Source organism: Cheilinus undulatus, linkage group 17 (genome assembly GCF_018320785.1).
Source record: "Cheilinus undulatus linkage group 17, ASM1832078v1, whole genome shotgun sequence".
Classification (NCBI taxonomy): Eukaryota; Metazoa; Chordata; class Actinopteri; order Labriformes; family Labridae; genus Cheilinus; species Cheilinus undulatus.
Genome location: NC_054881.1, coordinates 17,760,894 through 17,786,829, shown reverse-complemented (window position 1 = coordinate 17,786,829; position 25,936 = coordinate 17,760,894). Strand labels below are relative to the sequence as shown.

The window sequence follows — 25,936 nt, the reverse complement described above, 5'->3', positions numbered from 1 at the left end:
GAACTATGGAGGCCACTGTGCTCTTGGGAACCTTCAGTGCAGCAGAAATTTTGTAGCTTTCGCTATCTGTGCCTTGCAGATTTCCTGTCTCTGACCTCTGCAGGAAGTTCCTTTGACCTCATGTCTTGGTTTTTGCTCTGATATGCATTGTCAGCTGGGAGGCTTTCTATCAGGAGGGATGTGCCTTTCCAAATCAGGCCCAATCAGTTGAATTTACCACAGGTGGACTCCAATTAAGACATAGAAACATTCCAGCAAGATTGAAAGAACAGGGAGGCACCTGGGCTGAATTTCAGGTGTTTTTGCATGTGCATGAATACCTAAGTCAATGTGATATTTCAGATTTTTATTTCTAATATCTTAAAAAAAAAAAAAAAATTAAAATCGTGTTTTCACTTTGTCATGATGGGGTACTGAGTGTAGATTAATGAGAAAAAATGACATTTTTCAACTGTAGGTCAGGCTGCAAAAATGTGAAGGGGGTCTGAGTACTTTCTGATGTACCTGCATAAAGGCTGCACCCCATTGGTCAGTTAGCTCCTCATGCTTGAATTGCAGAAAAAAATCAAAGTGTGCATGAAAAAGTTATACTAACCACGCTGTCAACAAGTTTATTTTTGTGGTAAAACTTGGCATTTTAATGTTAATGAGCTCCCTGAGCTTTTGCAGCCAGCCTCTGGTTGACAATTGAAGAACTGTGTCATGTTTCGTTGTTCCTTTTTCTTAACCACACTTAATTTTGAAAGAATAATTTGACAACTTGTTAGCCACAAAGCTCTAAAAGTCAAGTCTTGATGTATCCCAAAAACAATCAAATGATAGCTATTTCTGATCAAGCATGTCTGTGGAACTGTTTGTGCATCTGCTGCAATTGAAGAAAATATAACGATTTTTCGGTTCGTCCTATTCTGCAAAGGTAACGTAAATGCATCATCTGTGCTGTATAAACACAGTCGACCTCCAAGATGGCGGCTGTGCGGTAGTGATGCAGACATTAAGGCCTCTGCTCTCTCTCTGTCTGCCTCTCTCCTCATCTGAACAGTGCAGTCTTTATTTGACGTCTGTATGGATCCGTCACTGGGACGCTGCCAACTTCTCAGTCAACACAAAACGCTGCGCTCTGTTCCCACACACACACACATACACACACACCACCAACTGTCGGCCATTTTGAATCTCCGTCTGCCTGACTGGAGGCATTTTGTGTGCAGCTTTGAGTGACGGCCTGTGTTTGGTTTGTGTGCGTCTCTCTGTACGATCACTGTGTGGTTGTGCACATTTAGAAAAAGGCCTTAAACCGTGAAAAGTCACTTTGTGCCTCTGAATGGACATGGACGGACAAAAACGGACACAGAAGACAACACAGTTTTATTAAAATGTAAAAAGGAAGACAAAGTGATGCCTATTCAAGGAAGCAAGGGTGTATTTTAATCATTACTGCTCTCTATCCACACTTTCAGACCCTATCTGTTTTATTTTTCATAAAAGTCATTTTTATATCCAAATAAAGTCTGCTTTTCTCCTTCTTTTAGAAATCAAACCTCCTCTGTGTTCCTTCCTGGCTTTCTGTCTCTGTCTGTGTCCCTGTGCCAGACTTCACACTAACTCCTAGCAGAGTTTCTGAAGTGTGTTAACTTTGAGTAAGTGACAAAATTGAATAAACCCAAAGACATTTTTGCACATGTTGCATGTGTAAAAAAACACATAAAGCAATGTGAGGAAATGGAGGAGCTTCTTATAACTGAATACTGAGAACAAACTTTGTATCACCTTATTTCTGCAAGCGGTGCAACGCTACATATGCAATGTTCTGCCAAAGGTTTGCTCAACATATGCACCACTTTTATATATTATAGTTCCCTTGCATGCCAGATTATAAAAAGCGCCCCCACCAAAATATCCTTAATAATATTATCAGTTATATTGCAAATATTACTGTTGTTGCTGTCATTATGGCTGTAATTGTGACAGTCACCACTTATTTTCAATAAGCAATCATTTATGTAACTCTACTCATTATCAATCTTGTCTCTGTGAATGATTTTCTTCATGTTGTGACTCAATAATCAGATATTTTCTTTATTTTTAAGTAGTGCTGGGAATTTTAGTTATTTGAAAGAAACCAGAGTTCAAGGCTCCAATTCTTGGAGAACTAGAGCCCTGTGCAGGACTTTTCTTAAACCCACTCCCGCTCCATTGCTGACCTATACAGCCCAAACCTTTAACAGGTGTGTCCTATCCCATCTGCTCAGACTGATTTAACTCCTGGTTATGGCTTAGTAATAGCAATGTCAAAGTCATATTCACCAAACTTATTTACATATCATTTATCATAATTCTTTTCACGTGATACTGAGGCAGAACTGGTTCCTGATCTCTGGAAAGTTTGGGCGTAATAAAAACTGCAGCCCACTTCCATCAGCTCTCACAGACTGTAGGGTAAACTTGACTCTATTTACAACATGCTGTTACCATCCTCATCATTAGATGCTTAACGCAATAAGGCCAATTTGTATGAAAAGAGGTGTTTTTCTCTAAATAACTGCATAATGGCCCAGGGTCTCTATGTGCTGGTGCGTATCTGTGGTGATTGGCCCACAACACAATAAAAGGAGACCCCAAGACCCCAACAGCAAAGACCAAATCCCTCAAAAAGCCTCCAAATCCCTACATATCTAGATGTTTCCATGTAGACATATTGAAACAATAGGTTGAAGTGTGTTAAATTGGCATCTAACAGTTAAAATTCAGGGCTTTTTGCAAAATTATAGATATTGAATCAACAGTGAGCATTTACTTCTATTTCAACAAGTACCATCTAGACTGTCATTTAAAATATTGTGATCTGGTGAATTTGAGTCATGATACTCTTCTATGAACTGATGAAGTATTTTCTAAATATTTGGTTCACTTGCTTTGATTGCTAGGGAGGAGCCTTATTTTGTTTTTTGCCCAGGGGCCTTAAATTCCTAAAACCACCTCTAACTGCAGAGGTGTCTCACATGTGTTTAAAAGAAGGCTCAAAAAAGAAGTGACCATTTTTCCTTCTTTAGACATGACTTTCTTTGTAAAAATGTTTTAACCACAATGTAAAGGACATCAGGAAGAACCTGAGGAGTTCCCAGCTGCTCTGAATCTTGAAACAAAAGTAGACATGCATTCACTTCATGAAGAGTCTTTCTGCAGGACAGTGGACACAGCATAGATCCACTCAACACACAGACGACTGAGATATTCTTTAGAAGTAAATCAAGAGTAACACTATTATTACGGCCTTTCTTGATGATGACATTTTGACAGACATGGCCAGGCGATTTATCAAATTTATCAAATTTAACACACCACAAACTGAAGAAAAAACCCAACAAGGTTCAATACGTCACTTCCCATCCCACAGTCCTGCCCCGAGGCTGCCTCACTATACAGGTCTGCAGCCAGATGTCTCTCACCTCATCAAGCAGGACGGCATCTCTTTTGTCTTGGCTTTTTCACCCCTGTTGAGATGGTTTTTGGGCCCTTGGGACATCAACAGCACTGTACCTTAAACTTGTGGCAACCTTGCTACCCACCTGGACGGTACCCTAGGCTGTGCTTGCTCACCACATCCATCTCTTACTCCACCCTAATAGTGCAATAGTGCCCTAAAGCCAGCTTAGTTTATATTGTTGTCTTACTTCAGCCTCAATTTTTAGCCCCAACATGCCTAAAAGTTTTGCACAGTACTGCATTTGCCAACCCTACAAGTCCCTCAAAATTAAATATAGCTGTTAATTCATTAGGAGCACCACCTATCTAGCTCTTAATTGATTGATTGTTAAAGCAATGTCTAATATGTATATCTCATTGAATTCAAGACAATCTTATGGAGGTAATTTTATCTGCAACTATCTAAAATTTTTAATCCAACTATCTCCACTGCTGTCACAGTCAGCAGGCAACAGCAGACACTGAGGTGCTACTGCAGCAAAAAGTCTGTGTCCATGAACCAGCCATTGGATTTGTCTCTACCAGTGATTCCTGAGCTTTTCTGCTGATGACAAGATGTTTTTAACCCCTGGATCAGTCCTTTAAAAGAAGCCAGTTTTACTTCCATTTATCAATGAGTTTATGTCATGAAATAAAAAATTTAAAACCCCCCAACCTGCTTTACTAAGATTAAACTTGTTACCATATATACATTTTAAATACTAAAATAATAAACTTAATGTATATTTACAGTTGATAATTATTCTGAAATGGAGAGAGAAACCACAGCTCTGCTACTGAAGTTTCTGCTGCCAAAAACATTTAATTCACTTTATTTACAGCCTCTACCCACCCTCATTTCTCCTGCTCTCTCACCTCATTACACACTTGGCTCTGGCTGTCGGCGGCTGAACTTTGCTGCCAGCAGACTCATTTTCAGCCTTTAAAAACGAGCTCAGGGCTAATTTGCTGCACAGCGCGCTCATATACACTTTTCCTCCTCCTCCATATTCATATCACAACACACACACACACACACTGTGTTTATTTTACCACTTGGGCGTTGACGTCGATGCTCACCAGATGAGATGGGACTCCATGTGTCTTTTTCCTTAACTTCACCTTTATTTAATATACATATTTACTCTCTTTTAAACTCTTTTGTTTCTCTTCTTTTCTCTATGTTTCATTTATTCTTCTTTGTTTTTTTCCTCCTCCTCTTGATTTTCGCCGACATCTTTGATCTGTGTCCTTCTTGTCCATGTCTTTTTTCCTCATGCTCTTCATTATTCCCATTCCTAAATCTTCCCTTTTTTTGCATTAGATCTTTTTCATCCCTCTTCTCCTCCTCTTTATCTTTCTAATTTCTTTAACTGGCTACAGTTGTCTGTCATCTTTGATTTCTTGCTCTTTCTTTTCATAATTTTCTTTTTATTGATTTTCATATGTTTTTCTTTTGTTGTAATTTTAATATTATCCTTCTGTTTCATGTTTTTCATCACAACAGGATGCCCCTTTAATTTTTCTACTTTTTATTCTCTTAAAAAAATATATACTTCTTTGCTTTCTTTGTTTTTTTCATTTAAGACTTCTCTCTTGATCTTGATCCAGCTTTCTAAAATGTAATGTCTTACCGTTTCATCTTCTGTTCAACTTGTTTGTTACTTATGCATTTATACTAACTGTGTTTTTCTAAAGGTTATCTTGGTATGTTCGTGTGTGCTTGCAAAGGTGCATGCTGGGATGTCTGTGTCTCTATAGAAACACTCACATGCATGAACAAAAACAACAGATGTTGAGATATTTTCTGTTTGTTTTCTGAATAAAAATCACATGAACATGAGCACACATCCTTTCTTGCTTGCTTTCTAATAGATGCAATGCATCAATTAAGGATGCACAGTACTGTATTTTTGCCGATATCCAATTTGCCAATATGTCCAAACACATTTTAGCTGAAACACTTAAACAGTCATACTTTTCATTATAATGAACATCAAGTCTCTCCTGCACAAGAAAAAGCTCTAACTCTTATTGTGACAGTTTGTCTATATTTAGAAACAGGCAAAAAACAAGGTGAACAAATATATTCTGTCATGAATGATAAATAAATTACTTTTCAAATATAGACAATCAGCAATGAGAACCAAAAATGTCTGTTGGTTACATTTACATCATTTAGTAAAACGTCAACAGTAGAAACAGGCATCATCTGCCTTTTTAAGAGCTACAAACAGCTCGGTATATGCTGAGAGCTCCAAAATACGCATAATAATACGCGATACTTTTTAAAAGGTGAATACATTTAAAATGACATTACTTCTCTGTACTAAACTGCAGTTTTTTCTGGCTGGTTTCCTGAGAAAGTGCTTGAAATAATACAGAAACTCTCATTCTTTACAAGAATGTAGTGTAGACCAGTAGCTCCCAACCTGGGGTCCAGGCCTGTCTGCTCTGACATTGTCAAAATTGCAACAAAAACTTTAAAAATTGCTGGTTTAGAAAGTTTAAATTTTGATGAATCTAGTTTTTCCAACAATGGTTGGATTTTCAACATTTTGACTTTAAAATCTCAAAAATTCGAAGTTTTGGTTCACCTTCATGTTTACGACTTTTAAGGTAAAACATTTCTACTTTTTTCCTCATAAATTAACACCTTTTAAACCTGACAATTAGTTTAAAAGTTTTTTTTTCTTGTAATTAAACAACTCCTCTGTCTTATTTTTCTTTTTCCTGGAGTGTCCCTAACAGACTGTAGTAATAACAGATAGTTTCTTAATATATATTTTTACTGTCAATTAAATGTATTTTGGTTTTAGAATGATTGGCACACTTTGGGAAACAAATCATTTAAAATAAATGATGTTGGCTGTAAAGGATGAGCAAAAACTTCCCCTGGACCCAATAAGTTTGGGCTAAGCCTCCAGGTATCGAACACTTCTGGCTTGGCCCCTGGATTAGAACTAAAACTCTAGTCTTTAGTTGAGGCTTTAAAATTCAAGGAATGAGAAAAAGAAAGAAGAAGTCTCAGCTGAGGTAGGTCCATTGTTTGGTGTTTGGATGTCCAAATCAGCTGTACGCAAATTGCCGGTGTAAGGCCAAAAACCTCGGATCTCCATTTTTCATGATTGTAATTTTCTTCATAAATTAGTGCCATTGGTTACCCTTTACATCTGCTGGTGGGTTTTAGCCAATTTTAAAGAAGTGTGTGTAAAAGATGCTGACTATGACCAATATTTAATTATTTTAAAAATATAGCATTTTTTTTTCATTCTCTGAAAAGTGCTGCTTTTGGAGATAGAATGTTTTGGCCTGATGCCAGCAAAATGCAATAATTAACTTCTTTGACTTATATCTGCAGATGTGGTTCTAATGCTGGAAATGCCGAGCATCTCTTCCATTAATGCAATCAATGCTCCAATCAATCAACCAGTTAATCAATGCAGTTAGAGCGGTGCGGTCTCACCTCTGTACGGGTCAGACTGGTTGAGGTCCGGTGAGGTGGCCGACTGAACAGGAAGCTGAGGCACCGACACCTGACCGCCCATTGAGTGTCCGCCACGTAGACCGCCAACACCACTGCCGTCTTCTCTGTGAGAGCCGACCTGGAAAAAAACAGACAGTGGAAAGAGATTTTAATCATGGGGTCGAAATGGACACAACAGGAGAAGTTTTGAAATTATCGTGGTCTGAATTTACTGACAGGCTTGTTTCAGTTTTTACAAATAAAAATTAAAAAGAATTATCAGTATGAAAATCCAACCATACATTATATGCTGTATATTGCTTTTCCTGCTTGTGGTTGCATGATCAATTTCCACATAAATAGTCAAGCAAAAAATATGAAAAGACTAAGTTAGTATACAAAAATCATTAAATCTATAACTACTAAGATATGGGAAAGGAAAACGACTCTTTGTTGTAAACACAGACATGTGTGACCAACCTTCATATTTAGATGACCTAAAAATGGGCCTGATTTGAAACATGATTATTCATTTTGAGTTAAATATAACTCTTCTAGTAGTAATGCATTACAAAGAAACACTAAATTGCTTTTTGTTGCCTTCAAACTCCTAGGAGAGGATACTTAGAGGGGGTATGTGCTTTGGAGACTGAAAAATAAGTAGGTGAAGTCCATGTGCCACAAGACTTTTAAAAAAACAAATATTTGACAGTTCTATATTGGATGTTTAACTTTAAGTTGTTTTCTTGCTATTTTTAATTTTTCTTTTTCAACTGTTGATGGAAAAATGTTCCACACATCTTTCTCTTAAGACAGGTGCATAGGAGAGCAATGAGTCCATGAAAAATTAAACTCCAGCCCACAAATCTTTTATTTGCAATGCTACGGTAGCAAACCTTGGTTTGCCTGATCAAAATTCAAGATCTGAGATTCACTTTAGGGTCATTCAACAAGTTAAAAACATAAAAGAATGAGTTTTTTTAATCAGGTCCATCATCACATAGATAACACACAACGTAAAAAGATAAAATACAATTAAAGAAATACATAAATGATTAAACACATAATAGAAAACCAGAGTTAAAAACAAACGGCTTGTCAGTCGAAGTGCATCCATAGGCTCCTTTTATTGCCCATGTAAGGGCAGAGGAAGATTTAACAATTTTGGTGCCCTGGGCAAACACAGGCCCTCCCAGAAAATTGTCAATTTTTTGAACTGAGATATGTATTTACCTTCTAATGAAATCCCAAAAAAAGAATTGGGGAAAATTTGTATTTTTTGTATCACATTTTGATCCATTAGGCATTTCTAACAATTGATAATCCACTGGTAGACATTTTTTGCATTGATCAGATTGTATACAAGAGGATTTTAAGGGAATGATTCATCATGTTGATTGGACAAGGTATTAACAATTAAACAAAAAAATCTTTATTCCATTTTAAATGTTTTTTTTTTGGTCATGTTTTACCAACCAAAACTGCTCAAAATGTAGACAGATTTATATATCTGATAAGAAATGCATATAATATTTAGTAGAAAATATTTGTTAAAAAAATACACAATTACATCAAATGACATGTTTGGTTTTTTTGTTTTTTTTAAGGTAAACAATATTTCAGCATGCATGTTTAGAGCATGTCTCCCCCCACTCTGTCTCCCCATATTTCTTATCTCTCTTCATTTACCCTGTCTAAATAAATGCAAAGAAACCTAAGAAATAATCTTGGAAAAATAAATGACGTGGATCATGCCTTAATAGAAAAAAGATGCATAGCAGGTGAGTTAAAAATAGTTAAGCGAGAACAGTTTCGTTAAAGCACACATTTATTCAGGAAGCTGATGCTTTACGATGATGGAACATCATTTGAACACATTTATACCTGCTGATGCACACACATCCTTGTGTGACAATATGTTTTTAGTGTTCTAAGTAAGTTTCTAATGTTAAAACTACAACCTAGCTTACTTTATATTTAGAATTTAACATTATGCAGCTAAGATCAAAAACTGCATGTTTAACTGAATATTTGATCATATTAAGTAAGTAAAATAGAATTAAATAGTCAATTTTAATGTTATTTTTAAATCTAGCACATTTGAGTGAGAAATGAAACCTTTTATCCTTTCATATCAGAATTCATATGTTGGTAAGAATGCTCTGGAGTGTTCTTTGATTTTGTTTGTTCACATTACAGATTAGAAATCTTTGCTGAATGTCAGAATCTTCCTAAACACCGTGAGAGGGTTTAATTTCTTCCTAAGAACAGTTTGTGAATGAGGCCCTGTGTTCTCAGTCTGTTGCTTCCAGATGTTGCAGTACTGTGAGCGGCCTGCTGAGGGCATCATCTGCCTTTTTAAGATGTTGAAGATCTCTATCTGTGTCTCACACACATTAAAACACACACTCACTAACACACACTGTCCCGCCTGATGTTTTCCTCCATTTTTGCAGTAAAACTCAGGTGCTTCCACACGTTGCAGGTGCAGGTGCGCGTCTGCCTCTGCGAGTGTGCATCTCTGTCCAGGTTCACGTCTGCATGTCTGACATGTATATTTACAGTTTCTCAAACTCTCCATTTCTCCTTCTTTTTCAAAGGTTTGTTTTCAGTGAAATCCTGTAAGGGTGCATGTTTTTGTGTATGTGTGCTTGGTTGAATCCTTTCCATCTGTCTGCCACACACACTCACACACCCTAACACACAACCACACCCACACACAACAGCATAACAACTGACAATTATCTTAATGCCCATATGTTTAATTGTGGGATTTCTAATTCCCAGAGCTCCGAGCAGCTTCCAGCAGGGACTCACTGTTTTGGCACGAGATGGGCTCTCTTTATGTGTGCGTATGTGCGATGCCAGCTTTCCCATGGCATCCTGTGGTTCTCTCTCTCTCTCATCCTCTTTTTCCCCTATCTTTTCACTTTGAACGTGTCAGCAGGACAGCGGCTCGATTTGAATCCTGATGGATAGTTAGATCTGAATACTGTAAACAGGAAGTTGGGATATAAATATGAAGAGAAAATCAGGGACAATAGCAAAATGGCTGTGTAGTGGGTCTAAATACATATGTTTAAATCTGCTTTTTATCAAAATAACGCTCATCGTATATGTGTTTTTGAAGGAAGAGGTCATTTTGTCATACTAGCACTTTTCTTTAAATTCAACCAAGAATTTGCCTCATTTGCCAACCATTATTTAGAAAAAAATTGTTCCTAATACCACTCTTGTGGTTTTTTTAATAAGATTCTGACATTTACCAAAGTTTTCTTATTACTGATTTGAGCAAAAAATAATAAATAAATAAATAAAAAAAATCTAATAGCACACCAGAGCACGTTCAATTTTGCACTCATCAGCACAAGTAAATGTGCTATATTTTAAAAAAAGACACATTAATATAAAATTTTGATTCCAATACAGTACATTTTTATCAATGCAACACTTTTTGTATTTTTATTTATTTATTTATTTATCTTAAAAATTGTATATATAGTATCTATGGAAAAAAAAGTGTTTTAATGGTAGATGCATATTTTCAACAATAATAGCCTAGATCCATTTATAGGCATGTGTGCATCAGCAGATGTTAACACACTGAATTTAATGGTATTTTTTTTTATTCATCTGAAATGCATCATTTTCTTATTATTTCATGATGAATATGTCTGAACCAAGGATTTCATCCAATTTATATGTCTGTAGCATTCATTTTATATCCACTACTAGCACTAAAATATTACTGAATCTTTGTTTTTGGTCTTATTTGGACCTCTACAAAGACCAGACGACCTGAACTGTTGGGTAGGAAGTGATGTACACCCCAGTTGGAACCAGAATCAAGCACTGAATGACATTTATTTTCTGCTGTCAGAGGTTTTGGTAAGTGGCAATATTTTCCCCATTGAAGAATCTTATGAACAAAAATTGAACATTTACTGAGGGGAATAAATAAATTTAGCACCCCACCAACAAAGAAAAACCCAGTGAGGGTTAGGGTTAGGCACCTGAACCCTAAAGGTTAGGATAAGGGTAAGGGGGAGGGGAATAAACACAAACTGAGGAAAACCCCAACAAAGGTTAATAGGTCGCCCCATTGTACAGGTCTGCAACAGATGAGTCCACAACACCCCAACATATAGGTCTACAGCCAGATGCCTCTCTAATTTAGAGCAGCACTACAACCACTTTTTTGTGATTGTTTTAACGGTTTATTTTCATTTGGACATTACTGATATCTTGCTTCTTTTCCTCTCACTCGTATGTGCCTTCTGTGTTTGCACACTGCCCTGCAATCTCATGTCGTTTTATTGGAATAAAAGGGACATTTCTTGTGCTAAGTCAGAGAAATGTGCATGTACTGTACTTCCAGAACACAGGAGAGAACATTTGCATAGTGTGAGAAAGTGTCATGTATTCCATGAAGGTTTCTCCTAGAAACTTTCTTATCAACAAATTTAAGAAAAATCTTACGAGGATACAAGTGAATGATGACCAGTGACCTCGCTGGGAAATAACCTTTAAAAGACTCATGGCCAAGGCAGAATAGTTTGCAAAGAAAAAAAATTTAGACTATTATGAGCAAAAAGCACATGAGACTATGAGGCCCTGTGATTGACTGGTTAACCAGTTCAGGGTGTACACCACCTCCTGCCCAGTGACAGCTGGGATCAGCTCCAACCCTGGCTGACCCAGTAGAACATAGAAAAGCATTGGAAACTGGGGAGGGGGAGAGTGACATCGAGGAAAGGAGCTATAGGCTGGATTAGAACCCTGGCAACACACTTCAAGGACAACAACCTTTGTACATGATGTGCTGGGACATGACCACTAGGCTGACGATGCTGCATAAACAGAGGCCAATGAGCTCATCTGCACATAAAATGCTAGTACAAGGTCCAAAGTTTTCTCTGCTTTAATATCTGAGGACTAATTTTTTCATGAGATATTCATATGTACCTTCAGAGTTAGTAACAAATTATATAAAAGAGCCTTAAATTGAAACAAAAAGCAACAAGTTTGGCTGGTATAGAAAATGTCATCATGAAAATGAAAGCAAACAACCAAAAACTGTTGCAATCTAACGGTGTATTTCTATTTGTGTTTGCATATGTTTACATTAGTGCTGCTTCCAGTTTCATTTTGGTGCTTCTGCTAATTTTACCAAGTTGTTCGCACCTGTGGTCAGTTACCCAGAGTCTATTTAGGCAGGAGTAGCTCACGTTCACCTGTGTGTTTTCAAATTTGAATACTTCCTTTTAAATTTAATGATAAAGTAAAACACTATAACTTAACTCTTTTGTGCTGTGTCCATTATTATGTTTGACATATGAGAAAGCTGTAACATAAAAATGGGGGCTCGTCCGGGATCTGAATCCAGGACCTCTGGCAGGTGAAGTGACAATTATACCCCCTAAAAACATATAACAAGTCCTAACTTAGTGGGAAAAAACTGGCAAAACTTGTGGTTTGAATGGGAAGGAAAAATAAAGAAAACTTTCTGGCTGGAGACAGTGCTCACCTTTATAATCAAATTAAAATGAGTTGAATATCACTGATATAATTCACTCTAGTAGCAGTGCTTCATCTGTTTGTTTTTGGATTTTGAGTTACTTTCCGTTTTAATTCTCCAATATATTAAAAAACTGTTACTTGGAATACCTCAACTTAATTCACTTGTGTCTATTATTACGCTCAGCATCAGAGCCATCTGTAACATAATAATGTGGGTTCATCTGGGATCTGAACCTGTGACATCTTGCACCTGAAACAAGAATTGTACCCTCAAAACATAAAACATCAGACTATAACACTAGTAAAGTAAAAAACAAAACCCTAATTAAAAGAAAAACTGGCAAAAGCTTGTGGTTTGAATGGGTGGGAATGAATAAAAGAAAAACAGCTGACTGAAATGAGTTTATATCAAACATCAGCAGAACATTATCTGTGTTTTCAGTTTTTCAGTTACTTCGAAGTAAAGAAAAAAAAACTTGTAACTTGGAATAGTTTAATTTAAGTCACCTGTGTTTTGCTCATTATTATGCTCAGCATCATTGCCAGTTGTAACATAAAAATGGGGGCTCATCTGGAATCTGAACCCGGGATCTCTTGCAAAGGAAGCAACAAATACAGCCATTTAACACCAGAATAATACTAGTGAAGAAAAAAATAAAGTCCTGATTAAGAAGGAAAACTTATAAAATCTTGTGGTTTGAATAAGAAGGAAAGAATAAAAGAAAAACAGCAGGCTGGAGACTAAGTTGACTTTTAAACCAAGTTAAAATTAGATTTAATTCACTGTAGCAGCAGTGCATCATCTGTGATTCTCTAATAAAGTAAAAGACTTTCACTTGAAATACTTGAACTTAATTAACGTGTGTCTATTATTAATGTTTGGCATTCAAGCCAGTTGTAATATAAAAATGGAGGCTATTCCAGGATCTGAACCTAGGACTTCTTGCATCTGATGCAAGCAAACATTATACCCCTAAAAACATATATAACACCAGATTATATTGATAGTTAAGTATAACATAAAATCCAAATTTAAAACAGAAAATGGGACAAGCTTGTTGTTTGATAAGGAGACATAAAAGAAAAACAGCATGCTGGAGACTGTGTTGTAATAGAATTTAAATGAAAATGAGATGTATATCAAACACCACTGATATAATTCACTGTCTGGATGTAAACATAACATTTTAAATCATCATAATAATACATAACAGGGATTGCCTGCTTTGACTTTTTTCTGTCTTGTCTGCCAACCATAGTGTAAATAAAGTTGTTTTGAAAACCCAATCCCAGTGTCTGTCTGTTAATCCAGCTGGCTGACACAGAGGTCTTGCCCACCACATGCCAAACTCCCCTCTCACTGCGTGCAAATATCACAAAATGTCGACCGGCTTCTCTCTGTGACTGTGAGTGTATATGTGCGCTCCTTTGTATGCGAGTCAAACTGAGCGTTGTGCTCGTATCCGTCCATACGTCTGACTGCTCCCTTATTTATTATTTTCCTCCCGTCTTTCTTTCTGTCTCTCTTTTCTTTCCGTTCCCTGCCTTTCATCACCGCCTGGATTCCCAAATGTAAAATGGCAGCGGAGAGGGAGACAGAGAGGGTGTTGTACATTTTTAATGGAGGCCTTTTATATTTTAACGAGCCTTCCTTCTCTCTTGCTTAATTTAGTTCAATGAGGAGACAGACGGGGGGAGAAAAATATAAATAAATTACAAATAAACTGATCTGCTGCTGCTGGTTCTGCTCTAAGAGCAGCCACGCCCACTTACCAAGCATCCTCAGGTTAAAGACATCTGATTGTATAACTGTAACTGCACAGCCAATAACAATAAGGAAGTATGAGTGAATTGTTTTGATTTTGTCAGTCCAACTGTGACTGAAAGCTGCGGAAAGAAGCCAAAAAGTAGACCCTGAGTTTAGAGGATCTTGTCAAAGTGTTTCCATTTTTCTGTGTTTGTCTAATTTTTGTCAGCGTTGCATTTAAGTACATCTGTGACTTGATTTCTGACATCTGGAAAGCCTAACTTTCATTTGATGTTGCATCTGAAAATTGAAGCCCAGGTAATAAATGTGACGCCACATGGTCTTTATGAAGAATCTTTCTCTACTATCAACAACCAGATGTCAGAGTGTCCTTGAATGCACCAGCAAGAAGTGTTTATGTGTGTTACTACTCACATTTTCATGCCACAGCAACCAAAGGATACCTAAATAGTCTTGCTTTCAAAAAACATAAAAGAGAGTCTTTGGGAAAGACAGCTGATTCCCAAATAAAAAATTCATACCTCTTTGTGAAAAATGTGCCAAAGCTGCAGCTAATGAAGACTTCATCGCAACCAATAGGAACATCTCTACTGTATAAATCTTCTGAATGAACCAGGAGGGTTTCACAGCTACCTGAAGCTTGGTAAGTAATATTATGTTTTCTGTACTGTTTATCACTTTATCGGTCCTGGAGGGCTGGAGCTGATCCCAGCTGTCATTAGACAAGAGGTTGTGTACACCCTGGACCATTCAACAGCCAATCACAGGACATATACAGACAAACCAGAAGAACACTCACGCTAACACTCACTTCTACGGGCAATTTGAGGATTCTGAGGTGTTCCCAGACCAGATGGGATATATAATCCCTCCAGCAAGTTCTGGGTCTCCCCGGGGAGTTCTCCAAGTTGGACATGCCTGGAAGACCTCCACATGGAGGTGACCCGGAGACATTCTGATCAGATACTTGAATCACCTCAACTGACTCCTTTTGATGCGAAGGGGCAGTGACTCTACTACAAGATCCCTCTGGATGTCCCAGCTCCTCACCCTATCTGTAAGGCTGAGCCAAGACACCTTCTTGAGGAATCTCATTTCGACTGCTTGAACCCACTTTCTCAATCTTTTGGTCATTACCCAGAATTCATGGTCATAGGTGAGGTTGGAACATAGATCGAATGGTAAATTGAAAGCTGTAAAACTGCTGATGTTGCACCAATCTGCCTGTCAATCTCACGATTCTTTCAACCCTCACTCAAGACTACTTGAACTCCTTCACTTGGGGCGAAGACTCACTCCCAACCCAGAGGGAGCAATCCACCATTTTCCAGCAGAGAACCATGGCCTCAGATTTGGAGGTGCTTATTCTCATACCAACCGCTTCGCACTCAGCTGCAAACAGTCCCAGTGCCTGCTGAAGGCCCCCTGCTGAGGAAGCGTATCCGATTTGGTGCCAAGGAATGTCAAAATCTTCCTCAAAGGATGACGTTCTATCTGTCACATTCATCATGGGCCAGTTGAAGCCACAACAAGTGCAGGTTCTACTGTGTACGACATGAGTTTGACAAGCAGGCAGTGTTGTTTAGTAACAGCAAAGCCAGTTGGTGAATAAATCTCAGGTCGAGAGAAGAGCAAAAACATCTTTTCCATCATGAAAGCTTAAAGAAATGCTGTCCAGCCGCCATAGCTTCACAAAGCCTACTGGCACACCAGTGACAGCCATTGTTTACTGGCTTGCTGTAGAACTAAACCACACCCTCATTCTCCACAAATGTTTCTGACAGGTCAAATTTTTCAGACTGGGCACAATCGTTTCAGACAGGAGCTTTGCAAGATGGATCTGCCTGATGACAGACATGGGGTCTGGACGATCCATCAGCTTGAGCAGAACAGATTTTTTTCTACTGTGTGGGGAAAATATCTGAGTCTTCTGGGATTGTGGTTGATCTTGGACTTTATCAAAAACTAGTTGGGTGCAATTTCCTTGTTGTTGAGTTATTAAGACTGCTACCCATCATTTTGTCTTGTTGCTCTGATTGGCCCCATAATGAATGTGATATACATTCATCCAATCACTTTATGAGACTATTTCGAAAAGTCACTTGTATGAGAGCTTTCCCAGATAAATGTGAACTATCTCATGCAATGGAAATATGAAACAGTCTATCTGGAGTGTCAGGGAACCAGTGTCACTAGTTTGCATTTTTTTCACGTTATTTCACCAAAATAAAAAGGTAAATAACAAAAACCAAGAAATTAAACTTTGATTTGCTTTCAAGATCTAGATCTTATTTCAGCAGAGCAGATTGAAAATAAAGGAGGCAGTGAGAGAGCAAACAAGAGGAGGAGATGCTGAGTAGCTGTCATCTGCAATGCTGTTGATCAGTGGGAAGTGTCTTCATTTATAATGTGTGTTAGAGAGCGACTGATTACACAGGAAGAAGAAGAGAAAGATGGTAGATTCTGGGTCAAGAGATGACACACATTCACACACACAATCAGCATTTATATTTGCACACGCACCGATCTGTCATGTAGTTATAAACAGCAAAGACAAGTCTGTCTCAACTGCTGCAGTAGCACATCTGAGAGAAGAAGAAACTCCACTAACTCCATAATTTGTAATATTTCAGCTGGTATTAGATGAATCTTAGCAATTTCTCTTTGTCCTTTCTGATTACCGTCTCAGTCAAAAAATGCATCTCTGCAGAGGAGTAGGACATGAAGGAAGACAATGTAGTTGATGTGCCCATCCACATTGTTACCATTACAAATAAAAAGGTAAATCTGTTTAAAGAAAAAGGGTTTTACATTTTGAAAATGCCTAATTATACTACAGCATAAAGAAATGAATAATGTTCACTTTTTTTTGCTTAGATAAAAGTGGTTATTATTCAGGTTAAATATGAAATATGGTTATCACATCTTAACTTTACAATGAATCATAATTTTGCTGATGTCCATGGGCCCCCCATTTGGCTGGGACCCAGAAAGCTCTCCCTTTTAGCCCCTCTTATGGGTGGCCGTGGCTATGAGTATAGTAATTTTTAGTTAATTTAGACATTCAGTGGGTAGATTCTTCATATTAAACCTGAATGGTATTTATACTCTATAGATCAGATTTCTATATTTTCGACACATTGGATTGGGCCTGTATTAATCTAACATTAACACACACATGGTGGAACATTCCTAAAGCTGCACAGTTTCTCCTCTGTACAAACTGAACCCTTGACAGAAAGCACCTGCTATAATGTCAACATACACACACTCACCGAAAAATACACACACTGGGCCCTGTGTCCACGTTGGACTTCTACAGGAGGAAAATTAGTGCAATATTTTCCAGTGGCGTGATGTTTTTTTTTTCATGTAAGAACAGAGTGAAGGATGACAGACTGTTCTTATAAGCTTAACTCGAGTTTTTTTTTTTTTTTTTTTTACAAAGAAAAAAAATGTAGGGAAGAAAGAGGAGACCAGATATGGGAATATAAAAAAAGCATCAGGGTTATTTATCTTCTTTTCAAATTTAAGTATTAAGATTTAAAATCAGTAATTGTTTAAAATCTTACATTAAGGTACATCTTGTTAATAGTTTTGTCTTCAAATATGCACCGGGAGGAGAGAACAATAAGAGGGCAAGCTACTTAGTGTGACTTAGGGGGAAATAATGCACAATAACAAAGAAGAAACCAGGCACTCCAAACATGAAAACTGTGAAAAAAAGAGGAAGGAAAAACTTAAAAAGCCTTTATTATAATGGTCAGATCATTAAAAAAAAGCAAACATGTTTTGATCGAGTCACTCTTCATCAGGGCTAACAAACATTTGTGGACCTCTATATGAACTACAACCAATGACAGGTAGTCACATGGATCAAAATGTTACTTGGTTGTATTGAGTGGTTATTTAAGTTACTGTTGCCTTTCTATCATCAGAAACCAGTCTGCCCATTCTCCTCTGACCTCTGACATCAACAAGGCATTTTTTTGCCCACACGACTGATGCTCACTGGGTATTTTCCATTTTCTGGACCATTATCTGTAAACCCTAGAGATGGTTGTGAGTGAAAATCCCAGTAGATCAGCAGTTTCTGAAATACTCACACCAGCCCGTCTGAAAACAACCATGCCACGTTAAAATCACTTAAATCCCCTTTCTTCCCCATTCTGATACCCGGTTTTAACTTCAGCAAGTCGCCTTAACCAGGTCTACATCCCAAAATACATTGAGTTGCTGCCGTGTGACTGGCTGATTATTTATTTGTGTTAACAAGCAGTTGAACAGGTGTACCTAATAAAGTGGCCTGTATGTATATTTTCAAAAGATGAACAAATTGAGTTTAATGCAGGCAGAGAGCTCTTGACAGCAATTGTGTTTCTTTGATCATGGGAAGGTCAAAATTGGGAAGGAACTTGTCATGGATTGAGAAGGAGATAGAGGAACAGTAAAGAGGTAAATATTTGATAACACAGGATGCAGATGACTTTTGACTGAGTCTTTTTTAAGTGAAATGAGACATTCAGGAGCAGTGGTGGACTGAGTTTACATACCTGCAGAGAGATGCTGCACGGGTTTAATGTGTGTGATCTGTCCTGATTAAACACAATTAATGCACTAATTATAGATCTTAATTAACTGTGATTACAGCATTAACACTGGCAGGCCCAATTTATTTTTAAAACAAAAAAATCATTTTTTGTTGTTCAAGCAGTGACTGAAAATACAGTTTTTTTTTTTAATAATCAAAAAAATTTCATTATTGTATTCTTGGACAGATAATAACCATTGTTTCCCTCATAAATAATCATATTATACAGCTTCTGAACCATAAAGACACATAAAAAGCATTACCATACTGCAGGGCTGCATGTTAATAGGAAATGCTATAATGTATTCTGCCAGAAACATACAGAATATGTTGTTTTGAAAAAAAAGCACTCCACATATATCAAATAAATGTAAATGATGTCTGAAGAGTTGGAACGATAAAAAAACAGTAGGAAATGTTTTCTTTAAGCACTGATTTTGATATTTGTTGTTGTTTACAATTATCACCACTAAAAGGTCAAATTGAGGTCCTAGTTTTATTCTAAAAAATACATGCAGATAATGGCTTAACCTACCACTCTGTGTGGTGTTTAACAAATAAAGAAAATAAATTTCAGAGACCCAGAACGACAGGTCAGTTTGTTTCCCATCTGTTTACAGTCAGTATTACATGACCAGAAGAACACCACATTGCCTTATGGAGCCATGAGTGAGCCAGCGGAGGTCTCATTGGCCTTTCTTGCATTTTATAACCTTCTTTCCTGCCAGTCTTTACCTCTATAACAGGTATGGGCAACTTTAGCTCCTGAGACAGCCGTATTGATTTTATTCTCTCTGCCAGGCGCTCTTCATGACCACGTTGATATCTGTTTTATTTATTGTGTTTTCATGGCAGAGGTAGGGGGTGACAGTACATTTCCATCATCGTGTGGGAGTACATTTAGCGACTGAGAAAAGAGAAGAGATCCAGAGTATTATCAGGAATTAGTGTGTTTTTCAGCAGAGTGATGCAGATTATGATCCATTTCACTTACTGTAGCTCTGCTTAATGGAAAGAGAGACTTGTCTCTTAACCTTTCCCCTCACTTAGAGACAACCTAAAACTGAACCGAGCCCAGATGCATTAAAATAATGACTAAGAGGCAGACGGAGGTTGTGGTTTGACGCTGCAAACATAAAATGACCCACAAATAATTAAGCAGAAAGAAAGAAAGATGTAAATGTGTGTTTTTCCACTTGATTCATTTCAGTATTTGAGTGTCTAAGTTGTCTTTGCATAAGTCTGTTTCCCTCTTTCTCTTCTGCATCGGTCTACCACCTGTTTTCCCAGAGTTATGACCTCAGCCTAAAGGCGTCTCAGCCTAACACAGCCAAACTACATACAGCTGTGTCTAATGTGTGTGTACGTGCATGTATTAATGTGTAAAAGAGGAAAGACAGAGAAAGAGAGGGGTAGAGGAAGAGGAGGAATGAATCAAGTCTGAAGGATGAAAACAAGCAAGGCAGAAAATCTGAGATTACCAAATATGTACTAAAAAGTATGGCTGCTCCATGATGGAAAAAAATCGAATCAAATCCATCCTGTTTTAAGAGCTTGAATACTTTTAGTGTTCATTTCATTGACTAAAACTATGACTAAAAATGTTCATTGGCTACCTTTTTTGTGAGGAAGACAAGACCAGCTAATCTTTGGTGATAAAAATTCTGGCAAACAGTAAGTTTATCAGTCTATCAAATCCGTGATATTTCACTACTGTGTACATAAAGTATGTCAGGATTGTCATCAGTGTATCTTAAATCAGTTTAAGTGTTGACAGTGCATTGTTCAAGTGTTTAACATTTATCTTAATCTCACAATTTGGCTGATTAAAAGAGTTCAAAAATATCTTGATTAAAAGTAAAAACTACAATGTAAGGGACTTTTATGGGCTAAAATTATAAAGGTTAAAAATGAATAAAAATGTGACAAAAACTAACATTTTAATCTACAGAATAAGAATAAAATTAAAACAGCTGACAAAATTAACACTACACAGGAATGATAAATATGATGAGCCTGTCATGGAAACTCTGATACCATCCTGCAACAGCTATAAAAAGTAAGGATTTCTCAGCTAACCAAAGTGAGAGCCATTATCCACAAATGGAGAAAACTTGGACCAGTGGTGAACATTCCCATGAGTGACTGGCCTACCAAAATCCCTCCAAGAGCACATCGACGACTCATCCAGGAGGGCACAAAAGCATCAAGAACAACATCTAAAATCCTGCAGGCCTCGCTTGACTCCAGTAAGGTCAGTGTTCATCCGGCCTGCCCGCAGACTTGGCTGGGCCCCTGAAAGGCCTCTCCAGCTGTGATTTATCAGTGCATGTGGGTTGGATCACTAGCACTGGAGCTAGCATGCATCCTGGCTAACAGTTACCTCATTTTGGAGCTGAAACGCATGTCAAGCTATTTTTGGGTTCTGATGATTTCATTGCAAATTTGTGACACTTTTTAACCCCTAATGATCACATCACTGTCCATTTTTTCCACATTTTTTCACATTTGACCCTTTTTTTGCCTCTTTATCCATTTTTTGCCACTTGGCAACCTTTGTTAACACTTAAACCTACTTTTGCTACTTTTTAGCCGCTTTTCGCTGTTTTACCACCCATTTTGACCCTTTTTGGCATTTCTTAACCCATTTTTGCGTCTTTATCAATTTTTTTTCTAGTTTTAGTTAATTTTTGGCCATTTTTCATTTTATGTTGACTCTGTTCACAATAAGACCCGGAGGGCCTGGACCTCTTTCCGTAATCAATGCAACCAGGAATTCTGCTCTCTCTACCAATAAATTCAGTCATCAGTTCCTGACCTCTAGCTCAAGCAGACATGGGTTATGCAGCAGCACGATGATCCAAAACACACAAGCAAGTCCCACTCTGAAAAAGAAAACAAAATGAAGGTGTTGGAGTGGCCTTGTCAAAGTTTGGACTTAAATCCAATTGAGACTTTGTGGAATCACCTTATATAGGCTGTTTATGCTTGAAAACCCTCCAATGTGGCAGAATTAAAATTATTTTTTAAACAGGAGTGTCCCAAAATTTCTCCACAGTGATAAGAAAGACTCATCACCAGTTATCGCAAACATTTGCTTACAGTTGTTGCCGCCAACAGGGGGACGACTGTGTATAGGTTTAGGGAGCAATTACTTTTTCATTTAGGACCAGGCAGGTTTGGATGACATTTTCCCCTTAATAAATGAAATCATCATTCAAAAACAATTTTGTATTTACTCAGGTTATCTTTCTCTTTTTATATTAAAATTTGAGTGATGATCAGAAAAATTTAAGCGTGACAAACATGCAAAATAATAAGAAATCAGAAAAGGGGCTTTTTCACAGAACTGCTGTGATTTTAAAGAAAGCTAAGGTAACTTTTGTATATATAAAACATTTCCAAGCCAAAAGAAGGAAGAAGTTTAATGAAGCTGAAGTCTGACAGTGCAAACACACTTTAGCCCCTGCTGTGAGGTTTTAGTGTAAGTGCATGCTATTAAGGTTTGGCTTGGCACAGCCAGCAGACCGGCCCAGGCCCAGATGAAAATGCTGCTACAGAGCTGCTGTGTTTTCAGTCCTAATGAGTCTGTTTTTCTATCAGCTAATAATCCAGAGCCTGAATAAACACTCACAGGATTTCTATAATGACAACACAAGAAGCGATTTATGAGCTTCTGTATGTGTGTGTTTTTCAAAGAATCCATAAGTAAACAGTGTTTTCATCACATATCCTCTTCACCAGAGTTTATTTTTCCACTGGTTGCATGTAAAAACTGAGGGATGCATTTGAGAAAGCTCTGAGATCAAACAGAAAAATGGTTTGTAACGATATCACCCCTGAAGAGAAGTTAACTTCCAGTGTTTTCCTGGCCTTAAACCACGTGTCACTTAATAAAGTTAAACGCCAAAATGAGTCTGGGGAGCAGAGAAGTGTTTGAAAGTACATCCAAACACTACTGTGAAAGTAGTTTGCAAGTTTTTCCCTTAAATTTGAAGCTTTTTCTTTACCACAAAGTTAAAATTAATTCATGAAGCCAAATACTGTTCTCTCCACTTTTTCAAGGCTTGGCTGAAAACATTCAATTTCTGTAACACATTTCCTTACAACTTCAAGATTTTTTCTCACTTCAAAAATGTATTAATTTAAAAACAGTAATACAAATTTTGTTATTTTGTTAATGTAGTTATATAAAACTTTTGTCATATTTCATGGCAAAGTAACATTCTGATTAAGTTTTAAAGCTTTAAAGGGGATATGTAGGTACTTTTAAAGTGAGGTTATATTTTGCATGGTGCATGTCAGTCACTGCTCATACTTGATACCAGTTAAATTCTCATATTTCACATTTCGTAAACAGAAAGCTTAAAGAGCTGGAATTTTCCAAGGCAACATCTCATTTGTGACAGAAGCCCTGAACGGGCTAACACTAATGCTAAAACACTGGTGTTACAGTTTAAGACCTGACCTTTACCAATGATGTTCAACTGGACAGTATCTTGCAAAGGAGAAAATACTTGCAAATGCCTCGTGACTCAACTTATTTGAAAGAGTCTGACATTTGTATTTAGTTGAACGTTTCTATACTTGTGTAGAATCATGCCTCAGACTAGCTAGTGTAAAAACAGGATGGTTGTTGTAAGAAAGCCTGAGCAGAGCACTAAAATACTCCATTGTGACCTCTGTTCCCTACTTCTACATATCTGTGCATAGCCCTCAAATCTGTTGGCATCTCTAATGTCTTTGACCCCTTCTGCCTTCACATCCAGTGTTAGACTAAAACTATGACTATAAATGTTCATCAGCTACCCTTTTTCAATAATGAAGACTAGACTAAGACTAGCTTAATGTACATCTGACCAAAAGTAAGTTAACTTTTCATCAAGGAGACTACAATGGAACAGAATGTTAGTGTTTGACTGTTGGATAATAAAAATCCATGATCTTTCTCCACTGTGAATATGACAGTATTTCCATTAGTATATTTTCAATAATGAGTGTTATATTACTCTTACAGTCTGGCTGATTGAATTAGTTCAAAGAAAAAAAATGCCTTGACAGAAAGTAAAGGTGATTTTTTGGTGATATTACTTTTTGGTGACTAAAACTGGACTAAAACTAAAATTATGAAAAATGACTAAAACATGGCTAAACCTAGTGGTTGTTTTGATCTAAAGATGAAGACCCAGACTATATCCAAAATAGCTGCCAAAACATTGCATTAAGAGAATTTTGAGTTCTTGTGGCTCTGCTGCTCTTGCTACTGAATCTAACCTTTTTGTCATGTGTTTTGTTGTGCATGAGCCTTCCTGTTCTTCGTTAGTTGGTTAATAGTTGTTGGCGAAACAGTTCCAAACATCAAAATGGAAGCATTAGCATAAATACTCCCATGTGTGGTTGCTTTTTTCGTCCATTAAGACGTATTCATTGTCTGACCTTGTTCACCAAAGCAAGACAGTTCATTGCGATTAACATTTATAGTAGCCTAAAGTCAAACGCAGTACTCCTTCTCTCCTCTGCAGTGAACAATGTTACAGAAGAGGTCAGCCACATGACATATTGGTCGAATTAAGCCCCTATTGAGCCACCAGTGCAAATGCAGGCCTTAAGTTAAGCCTATTTCAGACTGGGCACATGAGACCTGCATCTCGGCTGTGACAAACATACGTTTCTGATCTTCAAAGTGAAAGTCCGGTTGAGAATTTCCTTAAACTAACTACCTTCGTTTCTAAAGAATGCTTTTAGTCTGTTTTTATTTTTTTTTTTTTTTTTTACCAGATTAGTTTGGCTATAAGATGAATCACGTCAATTGTAGAAAGACTTACAGAGTTAAAGGTGATGGTGAAAGACAGGGCTGTAACAGCAGGGAAATGCAGCAAATATGCAGCATGCATGCCTGCTATGAAAACTGTGACAGTGCGTGCCAGAGTGGACACAGCTGCATGCAGTCGACACACAGCCAGTCTGAAATGGGGGTTAGGCTATCTGGATATGTAGATAGTTCTTTGCAAAAAATTGCACTTGTTTGTGGTGGATACGGGGAGGCATCACCCGCAGTTTTCCAGAGTTATGGACACCAATCACAGACAGAAGTCGATATGAAGTGTTAGGCCTTGAGCAGACAGGAGGAGCAAATCAAGCACAATGCTAATTACTACCCGCCGAATTGTTAGTGAATCAGGCCCTGAACTTTTTAATGAATGGACTCAAATAAGAGTGTTTTTTTAAAGTTTCACTCATTTTTGTTATTGCATGTGCAAATCCTTCAGATGAAGAGAGCAGGAAACACAACGAAACATACCAGGAAGGAGTGAGACAGACAAAGCTGGGAGGGTTATGTGTGTGTGTGTGTGGAGAGGAAAAGAGAAAGAGCGAGGGGGGAGAGAGAGAGAGACAGCTGGGCAGATATGCGTGAGAAGAAGATAATCTCTGTGGGAGCCGGCCAGCGCTCACACACCACACAGACACACACTCCCGTCTAGCACAGGTGTTCTCCATTTAGAAAACAACACTTCAAAGTAAATACTTTAACAAAGAGCAGAGACAGACAGACAAAGCTTCTGAACTACTGTAGCGGGAGCAGAAAAAGCTGCTGCAGCGCCCCCTGGAGGCTGCAGGGTTCGCTGAAGCCAGAGCAGAAAAATTTCAAATGTGACTTCAGGAGCCTGACAGATGACATCAGCAAGACCGAGGCCAAGCCTTTGAGCAGAGAGAGAGGTGTTGAAGAGGTAGTGACAGTGTGCAGAGCGTGCTAGTTAGCATGAACATCTGGTGACTGTGTGCATGTCCACATGTGAATATGCACAAATAAACAGTGTGGGTCTGAATGAACATGTCCAGGCATCTGAATGTGTTTATACTGGCTGTGTTTTATAATGCTCTCTCTCTCTCTTTCTCTCTCGCCCTCCTACCTCTCCTCATGTCACACAGCTGTTTGGTTCTTTATGTTTATTGATTCAAGTCTACAAAAAAGACAAACTTAAAGATGGAAAACATTACTGCTTACTTATTTTATATTCTCAATTCCTGCCCCTGTCTTTTCACTCAGATCTAAGCATCTCTCACTTCTTTCATCCCTCCTTACTTTCTCTTTTTTACAATGTTATTTGATTTAACCTCTATCTAT

The 25,936-nt window shown here is 37.7% G+C and overlaps 1 protein-coding gene across 4 annotated transcripts in view; it reads right to left on the bottom strand.

Annotated features, from left to right (window-relative positions):
- Positions 1 to 25,936, bottom strand: part of LOC121524730 (transcription factor 4-like) — a 349,074-nt gene that overhangs the window by 16,084 nt on the left and 307,054 nt on the right. For all 4 annotated transcript variants that reach the window (XM_041810216.1, XM_041810213.1, XM_041810215.1 and 1 more), the window contains one exon: positions 6,932 to 7,070. In XM_041810216.1, the coding sequence (XP_041666150.1) occupies positions 6,932 to 7,070 (139 nt within the window). The remainder of the gene's footprint in view (positions 1 to 6,931; positions 7,071 to 25,936) is intronic.